This window comes from Pseudophryne corroboree, chromosome 6, assembly GCF_028390025.1.
Source record: "Pseudophryne corroboree isolate aPseCor3 chromosome 6, aPseCor3.hap2, whole genome shotgun sequence".
Lineage (NCBI taxonomy): Eukaryota > Metazoa > Chordata > Amphibia > Anura > Myobatrachidae > Pseudophryne > Pseudophryne corroboree.
Window position 1 is genome coordinate 552,466,651 of NC_086449.1, and position 18,076 is coordinate 552,484,726.

At 44.6% G+C, this 18,076-nt stretch overlaps 1 protein-coding gene across 1 annotated transcript in view; it reads right to left on the reverse strand.

Moving 5' to 3' along the window:
* PTPRQ (protein tyrosine phosphatase receptor type Q) overlaps positions 1-18,076 on the reverse strand; it is a 517,581-nt gene that overhangs the window by 193,763 nt on the left and 305,742 nt on the right. Inside the window, exon 29 of the mRNA XM_063927718.1 lies at positions 16,282-16,551. Coding sequence (XP_063783788.1) covers positions 16,282-16,551 — 270 coding nt within the window. The remainder of the gene's footprint in view (positions 1-16,281; positions 16,552-18,076) is intronic.

The following is an 18,076-nucleotide window of genomic DNA, read 5'->3' on the forward strand; positions in this document are numbered from 1 at the left end:
ATGAAAAAACAATATCGCAATTACAGCTAAAGGTAATTAAAAAATGTGTTTGGATTTTTTCTCTTGATTGTAATTTTTCTGCATGTGGAAATCAGTGAATACACTACTTTTACTGCCAATGTCTTAATGCAAACAGTGTTGTCAGTGTAATAATTTGAATCATCTAATTTAATTAATCTAATACCACTTTCACAACAACACTTTGACCCCGGTTATTGCCGTGTTTACATGGGTCACGGCTTGGTGTAAAGGGTCATAAAAAAATAACCTAGGTCCAGTGACCTGGGAATCCAACCTGGGTAGCTTGCAGGGTTGGACACAGGAAGGAGGGGTTAAAGGTCAGTGTGAATGGGCAACCCAGTTCCCATTGACAGCATAGGGAGAGCCGGATCTTCGGTGCTTGGAGATGATGTCATCTCCAAGTGACAGCAGAACAGTTAACACTTCACCCGTGTGCTGTGTAAATGGCATAACCCAGGCCGGAACCACGGTGCGAATAGGTTCTGTCCCAGGTCTGACCCGGATTAGAACCATGCACCAAATCCCAGGTTGGACCCAGGATTTTGGTGTGAAAGGGGTATCATTCATGCACAACTGCATCACTGAAGTGTTTTTAGATGCACTGAATGATTCACACATGATAATTTGAGTATAAACAATATATATGTAATATATATATATATATATATATATATATATATGTTATTTCTAATTTTTCAGTTTGATCACAGAGTTAACAATATTATTTGAGCAATCATATTTTTAGGTGATCCTATTTGATTAGAATTTTTTTACATTACCCTTTAGATCAGGGGTGGGGAACCTGCGGCTCTCCAGCTGTTGTTGAACTGCACATCCCAGCATACCCTGCAACAGTTTTAGCATGGCCAAGTAGCAAACCCGTAGCAGGGCATGCTGGTATGTGTAGCTCAACAACAGCTGGAGGGCCAAAGGTTCCCCACCCCTGCTTTAGATCTTTGTAGCACTAACTGTATCATTCATTTGAATCTGATTTTATTTCTGAAATAAAATTTTTGGGTGGTACCTTAAACTGCAATGTAATTTTAATATGGACAGCAGAATCAGTAAAAATGACACCTGCAGATTAAAAGTAGCAAATAACCAAATGCTAAAGCGCAAAATTGGATCTTACAAATCTTCCTTTAATGGAAACTTGTCTTGCAGTTGACCAATTTGGCAGCTGGTTGCAAATTGCAGATTGCTTTGACCATTGCTTCCCAGTTCACTTAATAATCCCAAGCATACGGCAGCTATAATGTAAAGGTCATGTAACAATGCCTCTAATGTTATTATGTTACTTCTCTGCTGTCAGACCAGTATAACAACACATGTTTGACAGTTCGGTTATACTCATCGACAATATGATGCTGCTAGTTTCAGTTATCAGATATTAACATGTGGCAAAGGTTACACTACTCTACTAGAGATGAGCGCCGGAAATTTTTCGGTTTTTGTGTTTTGGTTTTGGGTTCGGTTCCGCGGCCGTGTTTTGGGTTCGACCGCGTTTTGGCAAAACCTCACCGAATTTTTTTTGTCGGATTCGGGTGTGTTTTGGATTCGGGTGTTTTTTTCAAAAAACCCTAAAAAACAGCTTAAATCATAGAATTTGGGGGTCATTTTGATCCCAAAGTATTATTAACCTCAAAAACCATAATTTACACTCATTTTCAGTCTATTCTGAATACCTCACACCTCACAATATTATTTTTAGTCCTAAAATTTGCACCTAGGTCGCTGGATGACTAAGCTAAGCGACCCTAGTGGCCGACACAAACACCGGGCCCATCTAGGAGTGTCACTGCAGTGTCACGCAGGATGTCCCTTCCAAAAAACCCTCCCCAAACAGCACATGACGCAAAGAAAAAAAGAGGCGCAATGAGGTAGCTGTGTGAGTAAGATAAGCGACCCTAGTGGCCGACACAAACACCGGGCCCATCTAGGAGTGTCACTGCAGTGTCACGCAGGATGTCCCTTCCAAAAAACCCTCCCCAAACAGCACATGACGCAAAGAAAAAAAGAGGCGCAATGAGGTAGCTGTGTGAGTAAGATAAGCGACCCTAGTGGCCGACACAAACACCGGGCCCATCTAGGAGTGTCACTGCAGTGTCACGCAGGATGTCCCTTCCAAAAAACCCTCCCCTAACAGCACATGACGCAAAGAAAAAAAGAGGCGCAATGAGGTAGCTGTGTGAGTAAGATAAGCGACCCTAGTGGCCGACACAAACACCGGGCCCATCTAGGAGTGGCACTGCAGTGTCACGCAGGATGTCCCTTCCAAAAAACCCTCCCCAAACAGCACATGACGCAAAGAAAAATTAAAGAAAAAAGAGGTGCAAGATGGAATTGTCCTTGGGCCCTCCCACCCACCCTTATGTTGTATAAACAGGACATGCACACTTTAACCAACCCATCATTTCAGTGACAGGGTCTGCCACACGACTGTGACTGAAATGACGGGTTGGTTTGGACCCCCACCAAAAAAGAAGCAATTAATCTCTCCTTGCACAAACTGGCTCTACAGAGGCAAGATGTCCACCTCATCATCATCCTCCGATATATCACCGTGTACATCCCCCTCCTCACAGATTATCAATTCGTCCCCACTGGAATCCACCATCTCAGCTCCCTGTGTACTTTGTGGAGGCAATTGCTGCTGGTCAATGTCTCCACGGAGGAATTGATTATAATTCATTTTAATGAACATCATCTTCTCCACATTTTCTGGATGTAACCTCGTACGCCGATTGCTGACAAGGTGAGCGGCGGCACTAAACACTCTTTCGGAGTACACACTTGTGGGAGGGCAACTTAGGTAGAATAAAGCCAGTTTGTGCAAGGGCCTCCAAATTGCCTCTTTTTCCTGCCAGTATAAGTACGGACTGTGTGACGTGCCTACTTGGATGCGGTCACTCATATAATCCTCCACCATTCTTTCAATGGTGAGAGAATCATATGCAGTGACAGTAGACGACATGTCCGTAATCGTTGTCAGGTCCTTCAGTCCGGACCAGATGTCAGCATCAGCAGTCGCTCCAGACTGCCCTGCATCACCGCCAGCGGGTGGGCTCGGAATTCTGAGCCTTTTCCTCGCACCCCCAGTTGCGGGAGAATGTGAAGGAGGAGATGTTGACAGGTCGCGTTCCGCTTGACTTGACAATTTTCTCACCAGCAGGTCTTTCAACCCCAGCAGACTTGTGTCTGCCGGAAAGAGAGATCCAAGGTAGGCTTTAAATCTAGGATCGAGCACGGTGGCCAAAATGTAGTGCTCTGATTTCAACAGATTGACCACCCGTGAATCCTTGTTAAGCGAATTAAGGGCTCCATCCACAAGTCCCACATGCCTAGCGGAATCGCTCCGTGTTAGCTCCTCCTTCAATGTCTCCAGCTTCTTCTGCAAAAGCCTGATGAGGGGAATGACCTGACTCAGGCTGGCAGTGTCTGAACTGACTTCACGTGTGGCAAGTTCAAAGGGCATCAGAACCTTGCACAACGTTGAAATCATTCTCCACTGCGCTTGAGACAGGTGCATTCCACCTCCTATATCGTGCTCAATTGTATAGGCTTGAATGGCCTTTTGCTGCTCCTCCAACCTCTGAAGCATATAGAGGGTTGAATTCCACCTCGTTACCACTTCTTGCTTCAGATGATGGCAGGGCAGGTTCAGTAGTTTTTGGTGGTGCTCCAGTCTTTTGTACGTGGTGCCTGTACGCCGAAAGTGTCCCGCAATTCTTCTGGCCACCGACAGCATCTCTTGCACGCCCCTGTCGTTTTTTAAAAAATTCTGCACCACCAAATTCAAGGTATGTGCAAAACATGGGACGTGCTGGAATTTGCCCATATTTAATGCACACACAATATTGCTGGCGTTGTCCGATGCCACAAATCCACAGGAGAGTCCAATTGGGGTAAGCCATTCCGCGATGATCTTCCTCAGTTGCCGTAAGAGGTTTTCAGCTGTGTGCGTATTCTGGAAAGCGGTGATACAAAGCGTAGCCTGCCTAGGAAAGAGTTGGCGTTTGCGAGATGCTGCTACTGGTGCCGCCGCTGCTGTTCTTGCGGCGGGAGTCCATACATCTACCCAGTGGGCTGTCACAGTCATATAGTCCTGACCCTGCCCTGCTCCACTTGTCCACATGTCCGTGGTTAAGTGGACATTGGGTACAGCTGCATTTTTTAGGACACTGGTGAGTCTTTTTCTGAGGTCTGTGTACATTTTCGGTATCGCCTGCCTAGAGAAGTGGAACCTAGATGGTATTTGGTAACGGGGGCACACTACCTCAAGAAATTGTGTAGTTCCCTGTGAACTAACGGCGGATACCGGACGCACGTCTAACACCAACATAGTTGTCAAGGCCTCAGTTATCCGCTTTGCAGCAGGATGACTGCTGTGATATTTCATCTTCCTCGCAAAGGACTGTTGGACAGTCAATTGCTTACTGGAAGTAGTACAAGTGGTCTTCCGACTTCCCCTCTGGGATGACCATCGACTCCCAGCAGCAACAACAGCAGCGCCAGCAGCAGTAGGCGTTACACGCAAGGATGCATCGGAGGAATCCCAGGCAGGAGAGGAATCGTCAGAATTGCCAGTGACATGGCCTGCAGGACTATTGGCATTCCTGGGGAAGGAGGAAATTGACACTGAGGGAGTTGGTGGGGTGGTTTGCGTGAGCTTGGTTACAAGAGGAAGGGATTTACTGGTCAGTGGACTGCTTCCGCTGTCACCCAAAGTTTTTGAACTTGTCACTGACTTATTATGAATGCGCTGCAGGTGACGTATAAGGGAGGATGTTCCGAGGTGGTTAACGTCCTTACCCCTACTTATTACAGCTTGACAAAGGCAACACACGGCTTGACAAATGTTGTCCGCTTTTCTGTTGAAATACCTCCACACTGAAGAGCTGATTTTTTTGGTATTTTCACCAGGCATGTCAACGGCCATATTCCTCCCACGGACAACAGGTGTCTCCCCGGGTGCCTGACTTAAACAAACCACCTCACCATCAGAATCCTCCTGGTCAATTTCCTCCCCAGCGCCAGCAACACCCATATCCTCCTCATCCTGGTGTACTTCAACACTGACATCTTCAATCTGACTATCAGGAACTGGACTGCGGGTGCTCCTTCCAGCACTTGCAGGGGGTGTGCAAATGGTGGAAGGCGCATGCTCTTCACGTCCAGTGTTGGGAAGGTCAGGCATCGCAACCGACACAATTGGACTCTCCTTGTGGATTTGGGATTTCGAAGAACGCACAGTTCTTTGCGGTGCTTTTGCCAGCTTGAGTCTTTTCAGTTTTCTAGCGAGAGGCTGAGTGCTTCCATCCTCATGTGAAGCTGAACCACTAGCCATGAACATAGGCCAGGGCCTCAGCCGTTCCTTGCCACTCCGTGTGGTAAATGGCATATTGGCAAGTTTACGCTTCTCCTCCGACAATTTTATTTTAGGTTTTGGAGTCCTTTTTTTACTGATATTTGGTGTTTTGGATTTGACATGCTCTGTACTATGACATTGGGCATCGGCCTTGGCAGACGACGTTGCTGGCATTTCATCGTCTCGGCCATGACTAGTGGCAGCAGCTTCAGCACGAGGTGGAAGTGGATCTTGATCTTTCCCTAATTTTGGAACCTCAACATTTTTGTTCTCCATATTTTAATAGGCACAACTAAAAGGCACCTCAGGTAAACAATGGAGATGGATGGATACTAGTATACTTATGGATGGACTGCCGAGTGCCGACACAGAGGTAGCTACAGCCGTGGACTACCGTACTGTGTCTGCTGCTAATATAGACTGGATGATAATGAGATGAAATCAATATATATATATGTATGTATATATAATATCACTAGTACTGCAGCCGGACAGGTAGATAATATATTTATTAGGTAATGATGACTGATGACGGACCTTCTGGACACTGTCAGCTCAGCAGCACCGCAGACTGCTACAGTAAGCTACTATACTATAGTAGTATGTACAAAGAAGAAAGAAAAGAAAAAAACCACGGGTAGGTGGTATACAATTATGGATGGACTGCCGAGTGCCGACACAGAGGTAGCTACAGCCGTGGACTAACGTACTGTGTCTGCTGCTAATATAGACTGGATGATTGATAATGAGATGAAATCAATATATATATGTATGTATATATAATATCACTAGTACTGCAGCCGGACAGGTAGATAATATATTTATTAGGTAATGATGACTGATGACGGACCTGCTGGACACTGTCAGCTCAGCAGCACCGCAGACTGCTACAGTAAGCTACTATACTCTATAGTAGTATGTACAAAGAAGAAAGAAAAAAAAAAAACCACGGGTAGGTGGTATACAATTATGGATGGACTGCCGAGTGCCGACACAGAGGTAGCTACAGCCGTGGACTAACGTACTGTGTCTGCTGCTAATATAGACTGGATGATTGATAATGAGATGAAATCAATATATATATGTATGTATATATAATATCACTAGTACTGCAGCCGGACAGGTAGATAATATATTTATTAGGTAATGATGACTGATGACGGACCTGCTGGACACTGTCAGCTCAGCAGCACCGCAGACTGCTACAGTAAGCTACTATACTATAGTAGTATGTACAAAGAAGAAAGAAAAAAAAAAAAACCACGGGTAGGTGGTATACAATTATGGATGGACTGCCGAGTGCCGACACAGAGGTAGCTACAGCCGTGGACTAACGTACTGTGTCTGCTGCTAATATAGACTGGATGATTGATAATGAGATGAAATCAATATATATATGTATGTATATATAATATCACTAGTACTGCAGCCGGACAGGTAGATAATATATTTATTAGGTAATGATGACTGATGACGGACCTGCTGGACACTGTCAGCTCAGCAGCACCGCAGACTGCTACAGTAAGCTACTATACTCTATAGTAGTATGTACAAAGAAGAAAAAAAAAAAAAAACACGGGTAGGTGGTATACAATTATGGATGGACTGCCGAGTGCCGACACAGAGGTAGCTACAGCCGTGGACTAACGTACTGTGTCTGCTGCTAATATAGACTGGATGATTGATAATGAGATGAAATCAATATATATATGTATGTATATATAATATCACTAGTACTGCAGCCGGACAGGTAGATAATATATTTATTAGGTAATGATGACTGATGACGGACCTGCTGGACACTGTCAGCTCAGCAGCACCGCAGACTGCTACAATAAGCTACTATACTCTATAGTAGTATGTACAAAGAAGAAATAAGAAAAAAAAACCATGGGTAGGTGGTATACAATTATGGATGGACTGCCGAGTGCCGACACAGAGGTAGCTACAGCCGTGGACTAACGTACTGTGTCTGCTGCTAATATAGAGTCTAGACTGGATGATAAATTATTGATAATGAGATGAAATCAATATAATATCACTAGTACTGCAGCCGGACAGGTACTATATATATTTATTATGTAATGACTGATGACGGACCTGCTGGACACTGTCAGGTCAGCACAGCACCGCAGACTGCTACAGTAAGCTACTATAGTAGTATGTATAAAGAAGAATGAAAAAAAAAAACCACGGGTAGGTGGTATACAATATTATATATATATATATATTATATACAATTATATATATATATATATATTAAACTGGTGGTGATTGATTATTAAACTGGTGGTCACTTCAGGTCACGTTGCAACTTGCAACTAGTACTCCGAGGCCTAAGCAGACAATCACAAAATATATTATTATACTGGTGGTCAGTGTGGTCACAACAATGGCAGTGTGGCACTGACTCTGGCAGCAAAAGTGTGCACTGTACGTTATATGTACTCCTGAGTCCTGCTCTCAGACTCTAACTGCTCCCCACTGTCAGTGTCTCCCCCACAAGTCAGATAATACACTTACAGTCACACTATCTATTATCTAATCTAGTATAAATATCACTTCAGCAAGTAGTATAGTAGTATACAGTATAGTAGTACTCCTCCTAATAATGCTCCCCAAAATACTGTGTCTCTCTCTTCTCTAAACGGAGAGGACGCCAGCCACGTCCTCTCCCTATAACTCTCAATGCACGTGTGAAAATGGCGGCGACGCGCGGCTCCTTATATAGAATCCGAGTCTCGCGATAGAATCCGAGCCTCGCGAGAATCCGACAGCGTGATGATGACGTTCGGGCGCGCTCGGGTTAGCCGAGCAAGGCGGGAAGATCCGAGCCTGCTCGGACCCGTGTAAAAAACCTGAAGTTCGGGCGGGTTCGGATTCAGAGGAACCGAACCCGCTCATCTCTATACTCTACTCACATCAGAAACATTTTCTGTAATGTCAGGATTATGAAATTCCCCTCTCTCTACATTTCATCTCTTGTCATTTACCAACTTCAGCATCACCTGCTGCAATGTAGACAAAATTTGCACATGAACCCTCAAAGAATAATTCCTGGAAATTATAAGGACCAATTCTATTAACTGCAGTGCTTAGTCGTACACATACTGTACAGGTGAAACTCAGAAAAATTAGAATATTGTGTAAAAGTTCATTTATTTCAGTAATTCAGCTTAAAAGGTGAACCTAATATATTATATAGACTCATTAGATGCAAAGTGAGATATTTCAAGCCTTTATTTGTTATAATTTTGATTATTGTGATTCACAGCTTAAGAAAACCCCAAATCCAAAATTTCAAAAAATTAGAATATTACATAAAATCAATAAAAAAAGGATTTTAAATACAGAAATGTCGGCCCTCTGAAAAGTGTAATCATGCATATGTACTCAGTACTTGGTTTGGGTCCCTTTTGCATGAATTACTGCTTTAATGTGGTGTGGCATGGATTCTATCAGCCTGTGGCACTGCTGAGGTGTTAGGGATGACCAGGATGCTTCAATAGTGGTCTTCAGCTCTTCTGCATTGTTCGGTCTCACGTCTCTCATTTTTCTCTTGGCAATGCCCCATAGATTCTCTATGGGGTTCAGGTCAGGCGAGTTTAAATAAACTCGCACAATTGTATGCACATCGAATGTGTCTCCCGATGCGATGCGCGGGCATGCTGGTTAAATCTTGCATCTCAAGATATTATGTGCTGCACTTAATATTTATCGGATCGCACAGGCGATCGTATGCTGGTTTTAACACATTTGGTTGATGGTACTGCAATGTGTGATCTGTGAGGTATTTTGCTCACTTCCTGGACACTCCCCTCCACTTAATTTTCAACAGATCTCACAGATACATCTGGTGTGCTTTGGGCAGCATGCGATCGCATTCGATCACCATATTTCTGGTAACAAGGGGCATGCGATAAACCGCATGATTGTATGCGCATCAAATAGACTAAAAAGCACTTTCGATGCGATTTATCACATGGGGAGCTTCAAGGGAAATCGTTACTCTCACACCACCTGGAGTGCGTCTCCCCGGCAAATGCTTTATACACTGCAGCAGACCCGCCAAGGAAGGCGCACACTGACGGTACTCCAGAGTTCCTCTCATTGCAGACACTTTAGGGACCCCTGACAACTGCCCCTGTCGCCCCCTCTTAATCTGGCTCTGTGCAAACACATGCTATATCTAAAGGGCCCCATACACTACAACGATATGTCTGAGGCTGAAGTCGGAGGCGATGTCTATTCAACGCTGCTCTGAGCAGTGCCAGGAGCCTCCCAACTGCCCCCCCATACCCACACCGGGACACTGCGGCCCGCAGGTGGGACAGCGGGACAGTCCCAAAAAAACGGGACTGTCCTGCGAAAATCGGGACAGTTGGGAGGTATGCTTTACCAAGTAGTCTACTCGCTTTCTGATCATACATTTAAACTGACGATGAGCCTGATTCCGAGCAGCACATAACTTTGCAAATGCATCTTGGTGAAAGTAGGCACAATACAGGGCAGCTGTTTCTCTGTAGATGCAAAATGGGTGTTTTGGGGAAATAACTGGATGGCACCTATGCAAAAGCTCACAACAGAACCTTTCTATGGGTGTGTTAGTGTGTGTCGTCATGGGCATGTAGCCACACCTACTCACTATTCTGAGTTGTGCATATGCATAATGTACACATCTACTATTTGATTATTAATTATTGCTATTTGATTGCATAAAGTGTTAGAATTTAAGGTATTTTTATGCAGCACAAACACTGCGGCTCGGATTCGCTTTTTTATTATTATGAGCAAAACTTCTGGACTGTTTCGGTATGATGAGAATAATAATCTTCAGCTATTTTACGGATTTAAAATAGGTATAAATTTAAATAAAACTTAGTGGCTCATGTAGGGTTGGATGGGATCTGCATTTAAAACACAAGCGCAAAATGCTTCCCTAGTAATGGTATATTTTGCCTACCTTGCAGAGCTGGCTGTATAAGCAAGACGTGTCCAGCTTAAGTGCAGAATATGAGCCTGCTTTACTCCAAGAGGGAACAGTAATATAGACACCTGCTTTACTCCTGGAGCAAAAAGTAATATTTACACATGCTTTACTCCAGGAGCAAACAGCAATATATACACCTGCTTTACTCCAAGAGCAAACAGTAATATATACACCTGCTTTATTCCAGTAGCGAACAGTAATATTTACACCTGCATTACTCCAGGAGCAAACAGTAATATACACACCTGCTTTACACCCAGAGTGAACAGTAATATACACGCATGCTTTACTCCAGAAGCGAAGAGCAATATTTACACATGCATTACTCCAGCAGTGGACAGTAATGTACACACCTGCTTAACTCCAAGAGAACAGCTATACAGGTATATACACCTGCTTTACTCCATGAGCAAAGATTAATCTTTTCACATGCTTTACTCCAGGAGGGAACAGTAATATATACACCTACTTTATTCCAAGAGCAAACAGTAAAATATTTGCTTACTCTACTCAATGTTTTGTAGCAGTTACTAGGATTTAAACACCCACAAGTGATCTGCCCCCAAACAGGGGCATATGTGTCAGTTTATGGTCTGCATGAGACACACTTACTGTACTTTGGTACCTGTCCAAATCAGTCCCCTTAACGCAAAGGGTCATAAGCACACAATGTATCTCTGTTGGCATGGGAACTGATGAATAAGAACTTGTGTGTGCATACGCAGTTGAAAGACATGCAAAATAAAAAGATGCTTGTTTTTATGTATTCTTTGTCCAGTCATGTATAAATGTTTGATACCCGAGGTTCACATATCTGTTCTTTCCCTGGGGTTGGGAGATTTTCTACATGTGGAAGGAAGCATACTACATTTAGAATGTAATGTACATTATACATTCCTACTGCATGAATCAAAGGCTGTAAAATTACTGCAAAATAAACATCACCATTTTGTTTTCTCTTACACAGCATATGTCGTCTGCACTAATTTCAATTTGTATTTTAGCACCATGGCTCGTAGCATTATGTAAAAAAAAATACAAGTAATATTAGTGTGGAATGTTAAGGCCAGACATTGTGTAGTGAGACAGTGAAGCTAATTTGATTTCACCTTATGTCAAAAATAAATGTACTGTCAATGAGTCAGTGCTGGCTTTGTAACCATGACTAATGCCACAGGACCATTAATAAGAAGCTGACAACAGCTATAAAACTATTTCCAACACAAATGAGATTTGCCGATCTACACTGAACAGAAAACTATGTATACCAGTTATATATATGTAGTGTATATCCAGGGCCGGTTGTAGACTTTGCGGAGCACAGGACAAAAGTTCCACCCCCCCCCTACCACCCACCCCCATGGGGGCATGGTCTTATCTGGGGGCGTGGCCATAGGCATAATAAAAATAATAAAAATATATAAATAAAATACTAATTGCGGAGCCATGAAGTTGCTCTGCACACTACATGGGAGGACGTTTGCCATGGGGGAGGCCCAGGATGAGCTAGGTAATTTTTACCTTGCTCTTACCAGGCCTAAGATCTATACATGCAAGCCTGGGTGTACGGTAGGTGCTGTTTGGTTGTGCATGGGAGAGACAAAAGAGCTTCTTTCCCGTTTCCCGTCTTTCTGCTGTGAGAGGAGGCTGCTGTGCAAGTGCTTGCGATCTCCCGGATGGGGTACTCACTTCAGTTGCATCCGGTTTTTCCTTCCCGTTTCTCCCGACTTGCTGAGCACATGTCAGCAACGCTGGGCTGTTGAGTGCTTGCTGTGACGGCAGGCGATAGTGGACGGCAGCCACGACCCCAAGACACAGCACCCTGGGCAATAGCCCTGTTTGCCCGCCCCTAGACCCGCCACTGTGTATATCAGCAAAAATTCTGAGGATTTAGCAAAATAGAAATTTAGATTACTCCTACATTTATTTTCTTGTGTAATGGAAACATTGGGTTATCATTTGGATATCACTGATCAAGAGCAAAAGCCTTTCTTCCCTGCTTTGTGGCATTGCGCACCTATTCTCCTGTGATTTGTATACCTATACTATAAAGTGCTATATTATGGCAGCAACTGTGGGAAGTGCAAATGTTATAGTAGATGCAAAGCCAGACATGGGCAGATAGGGGTATTCCATGCTCACCACAGGAATATCGCGATTATGCATTATTTCTGAGCATGAATGCTATGGTGTCATCTTGTGAGACAAATTATTATAATTAAAATCAAGGATTGAAGATTGTGTATTTTTGGGGAAGATCTCTTTATTTTCACATGGACCTGTTCCTAGAGGAGGAACTAATGGTGGTGCCAGGGCCGTTTCTTGGGGCAGGCGAGCAGTGCAACCGCACTGGGCGCCCGCCGCGGCACTAACTGTGGCTCCCTGCTTCCCCCTCCTATTTCTCCCCTAGTAACCCGCTCAGGGGGCGGAGTTTCACGGAATGACGCGGTTGCATCGTTACGTCACGACGCAACCCCATCACTCCGCGAAACTCCCCCCCCCCCCCGAGCGGAGTACAGAGGGGGATTCAGGTTAGGAAGAGGGAAAGGCCGGCGCGAGGAGCGACTGGTGAGGCGAGCCGAAGAGCGGTAGTCGCCTCTGTAAGTATTCTTTCTCTCTCTCTCTCTCTCTCTCTCAATGTGTAAAATGGGGACACCTGCCGTTATGTGTGAAATGGGGACTCTTGCCTGCCATAGTGTGGGGATTTAATGTATCAAGGGCATTGCGGTGTGTGGCATAATATGGTGCAGGGGGCATTACTGTGTGGGGCTTAATATGGTAGATTTTTTTTTTCCTGTGGTGGTCGTGATCTGTTGGAGCAGGGTCAAAAACTGGATTGTGAGGTAGTCTTTTCAGACGAGGCCACACCCATTTAGATGAGGCCACGCTCCCTTGCCGGGTGCGCGCGCAAGTTTTTTTTTTTATCTAGGTGCGTGTGTGGGGGGAGGGGGGATTTTTTATGTCATGGGGGGGGGCGCATTTTTACATTTTGCACTGGGAGCCAAATTGGCTAGAAACAGCCCTGGGTGGTGCAACTGGTGCATTGCACTGAGTTCTGTCGCAATTAAGGGACCCAAAGCCAGCGGCATTATAATGAGTCAGCCTGACTCATTATAATCCCCAGGAGGCATTTAGGATGGGGAGTGTGCTTCCCTTCCCAGTGTTCTGTCCCCTATGCGGTGCTGTGATGTAGGGTGGAGTGTGTGTGAGGAGCTGCTTGTCCCGGCCTCCCAGTCACATTACCAGCAGCGAAGGGGGCACTCTCTGCCGGTATCCCAGCCAACCAGGGGTGAGGCACCAGCCACAGACACCCCGCCTTGTGTGAGTACTACATGGAGCGGGTGATGCGCGACTTGGCAGCAGCGGGGATGACTGGTCGGTGGATGTGGCCTCAGCACTGTAATGAGGAGGTGAAGAGGCTGTGTCTGTGCTTGGGTGGGCAGTACCAGTACCGGGTTACTGAGGGTGATAGGAGGTATGGGGTGGGGGTGGCATTTAGCGGGCGGGTGTCTTAAAACCAATGGATTATACAAAATGGGGGGCATATGGAGAAGGCATATGGAGGGGTGACATATGGAGAAGGCATATGGAGGGGGTGACATGTGGAGAAGGCATATGGGGGATGACATATGGAGGAGAAGTCATATGGGGGAATGACATGGGGGAGAAGGCATATGGAGGGATGACATATGTAGGAGCAGGCATATGGAGTGATGACATACAGAGGAGGAGGCATATGGAGACATGACACATGGAGGAGAAGGCATATAGGAGGGGATGACATATGATATAGAAGGCATATGGGGGATGACATATGGAGAAGAAGGCATATGGGGTCGGGCGTCATATAGAGGAGAAGGCATATGGGTGACGACATGGAGGAGAAGGCATATGGGAGGTGACATATGGAGGTGAAGGCATATGGGGGGATGACATATGGAGGCAAAGGCATGTGAGGGGATGACATAGTGTATGAAGGAGAAGGCATATGGAGTGGTATATGGAGGAGAAGACATATGGGGGTGGATGACATGGTGAAGAAGGCTTATGGGGGGATGACATATGGAGGAGGAAGCATATGGTGGTGGCATATTGGCATAGGCACATTGAGATGGCATATGGGGGATGGCATATGGGATGACATTTAAAGGGCAGAGTATATGGGCCCAGTGGTTCCTATTTGCTGTGAAATTCTATGTTTCTATGTGACAGGAAGTGGCGGCTGTGGTATAATGATGCAGGCAACACTAAAAGCCCAGTCCGGGGGCCTCGCCTTGTGGGCCCTAAGCAGTCTGGGACACAGTGCTCTGGTTCTAGAGCTCTATAAGAAGAGGTAAGCAGTCTGGAGGTCAAAAGAAAAACTAGAATGCTGACTGTGCCTATCCAGATATGGTGGGACTACAAGTCAACTGGATGGACTAGGACTTGTAGTGCCATGAAACTAGGATAGATAGATAGATAGATAGATAGATAGATAGATAGATAGATAGATAGATAGATAGAAAACCAAATAGGTCCAGCACTCTCCTTTAAGCAATTAACCTCCTGTGTGCCCATGCAGCTGTAAATATACTCCGGAGGGTCTCTGTAATAGAGAACAAGCAGAGCACTGCAGAGTTGTATAGAAGTGGATATTTTACTTAATGCTTATTACGACATCCTGGGTCCAGTGGGGCCCACATTTCACACACGTCAGTGCTGCAACTGAGTAAAAGATCACCAGGAAAAAAGCCACTGTGTATTTTCCTATCATGTCATTACTATCTGCAACTTTTTGCAACTCTGTAACACTTTTTAGCACATAGTTTTTATTTCTCTCTTATTACCACCTTATCCTCTCACTAGTGTGCTGCCCTGGGGTGGCTGGCCTTTGCCGGCTTGGTGGGGTTCCGTTGCCCGGACTCAAACTTAGTGTTAGTGACCCACCAGAGACGAGGTCACCTGGATGGATGCTGGTTGATGGGCCAGTATTATTTGCTCTATGGGTCTAATTCAGACCTGATCGCTCGCTAGCTGTTTTTTGCAGCGCTGCGATTAGATAGACGCCGCCTACAGGGTAGAGTATTTTAGCTGTGAAAGTGTGCGAACGCATGTGTAGACGAGCAGTACAAATAAACTTTGTGCAGTTTCTGAGCCCAGGACTTACTCAGCCGCTGCGATCACTTCAGCCTGTCCGAGGCCGGAATTGACATCAGACACCCGCCCTGCAAACGCTTGGTCACGCCTGCGTTTTTCCAACCACTCCCAGAAAACGGTCAGTTGCCACCTACATTCGCCTTCTACCTGTCAATCTCCTTGCGATCGGCTTTGTAAATGGATTCTTCGTAAAACCCATCGCACCGCAACGATCCGCTTTGTGCCAGTGCAACGCGCCTGCGCATTGTTGTGCATACGCAAGCTCAGTTCTGACCTGATATCAGCACTGCAAAAAACGCTAGTGAGCAATCAGGTCTGAATTACCCCTATGTCTGATTGCCGAGTTTATTATAATTATTCTGATTAGCAGTGTTTGGTAGTTTGGAGTGTGCATCGGCATTATATTTTATCATTCTCTGTGGAACTACAGGTATCAGTATGATAGCACCCCTCATTATATTTGTAATTAGGTTGTGCTGTCCAAGGTCCCCCCTTGCAACTGTTTGAGAAAATGATATCCAGCATCTTAAAGCACAATAACTACAATACATCAATACAGAAAAAAACAGTATGCACACATATTGGTTGTGTTATACAGCCTTCATTAATGTTGTAGTTTATGGATTATTATGATATGGACAGTGGATACAGTTTTGATGTATACATTTTACATGCATGTCATGAGAAACATCTCTAAGGGTTCCCATCCTGATAAACATTAAGGTTAAACAAAAACTAATGCTATAAAACTGTTGGCTAAACATACCTTCTTCAGACTTGGTAGTAGCATTACATACTCGCTCTTTTCCTTCGCCAGCACCATTTACAGCTCTGACTGAGAAGTAGTAAGTGGTATTAGAGAGCAGATCTCTGAAGGTGTAGGCATAATCAGCAGAGGAGACCAAGGTAGAAATACTTTGAAGTGTTACTAAGTAATGAGTTGTTATTCCATTTGGCCGAGATGGTGGATCCCACAGGACTAGTATGGACTGCCAACTCGTTGCCATGCATTGAATATTCTGGACAGAGTCTGGACCTTAACAAAGATTAACATAACAGATTTATCTTCATGCAGTAACACTTTAATGACAATATTACAAAAGCAGACATGTCCATATGTACAGTGCACACTGCAAAGCTATTTATCATGGTGACTTTATAACCCAAAAGTTGTGCACTCATGTTTGTGACTGAACTGCTATATTGGTTTACGCTGAGAAACCAGGTGACAGGGTGATAAATAAGAGAATATGTAATCTGTCTGTAATAATGGCCAGCACCAGCTGTGAATTTTCAACACTGTTGCGCTCAATCTTGGTTGCAAAAGTGAACAACATCCACACTTACGAACACTAGACTGAATGTTATATGTACAGTGGCCAGACCAGAAACCGATTCATTCATTTCCCAGCCAACTTTCTGGATATCCACCAACAACTGGCTGAATCTGACTGTCTGTGCTCAGGAACCTTAAGGTTGACTGCACTTAGGTCGACACTCATTAGGTTGTCCACTATTGGTCGGCATGCATTAGGTCAACATGGTCTATAGATCGACATAGTCACTAGGTTGGCATGGACAAGGTCGACATGGAAAAGGGTCAACATAAGTTTTTCACATTTTTTTTCTCTTTTTTTAACTTTTTCCTACTTTACGATCCATGTGGACTATGATTGGGAATAGTAACCTGTGCCGAGCGCAGTGAGGCAGCTTGCCCGAAGCTTGCAAGCCATGCACTAATTGGGGTTCCCGATCACTTTACAAAGAAAATGACACCATTTTTTTTTCAAACTCATGTCGACCTTTTTCCATGTCAACCTTGTTCATGTCGACCTAATTGACCTATTTCATGTGTTGACCTAGTCACTGTTGACCAATAGTGGTCGACCTAGTCACTGTCCACACCCATCAAGAGTTAGGAAGCCAGACTTAGAGGACCCTTTAGGTCTCTTCTTGGTGTAGAGAGAAATGGGAACTTCTCTGCATTTTAAGTTATACAAAGTTCACAAGACACTATATAAATAGTCATCATCACTGGACTTATAAAAATAAAGTTCAATACTGTTAATTCATTTTTGGCCAGCAGCCACTAGATGTCGCCCAAACGGAAGACATTTAAATGTAGCACCATTCTGACGTGATCGGCTGCCGGCGTCTACATATCAGCTCGCACCCACCAGGGGTGGCGAGCTGAAATGAGAGAAAATGTGTGATAAGTGCCCAAACAGCACTTTTCCCAATCACACCCAATAGCTTAGTCGGGTGTAGGCGCTTTACGCAGCTAAACCCGGCACTAATGGGCATGGGACGGGAGATCGGGGACGGGAGATCGGGGGCGATAACATTTAAATTCCCCCCAAAGACTGTATCATATAATGGAATAAAGGTAATATATACTGTATCTGATCGTAAAGCACAGTGATGTTATAAAGCAACTGTTAATGCAAATAATTTGAATGTAAATTAACCAGGGGACATTTGTAAATTGATATTAGCCTCTTCAGGGATACTGGCACGTATGTATGTGTTTATATAGTGGCAGATAACCAAGATCTCTGAAA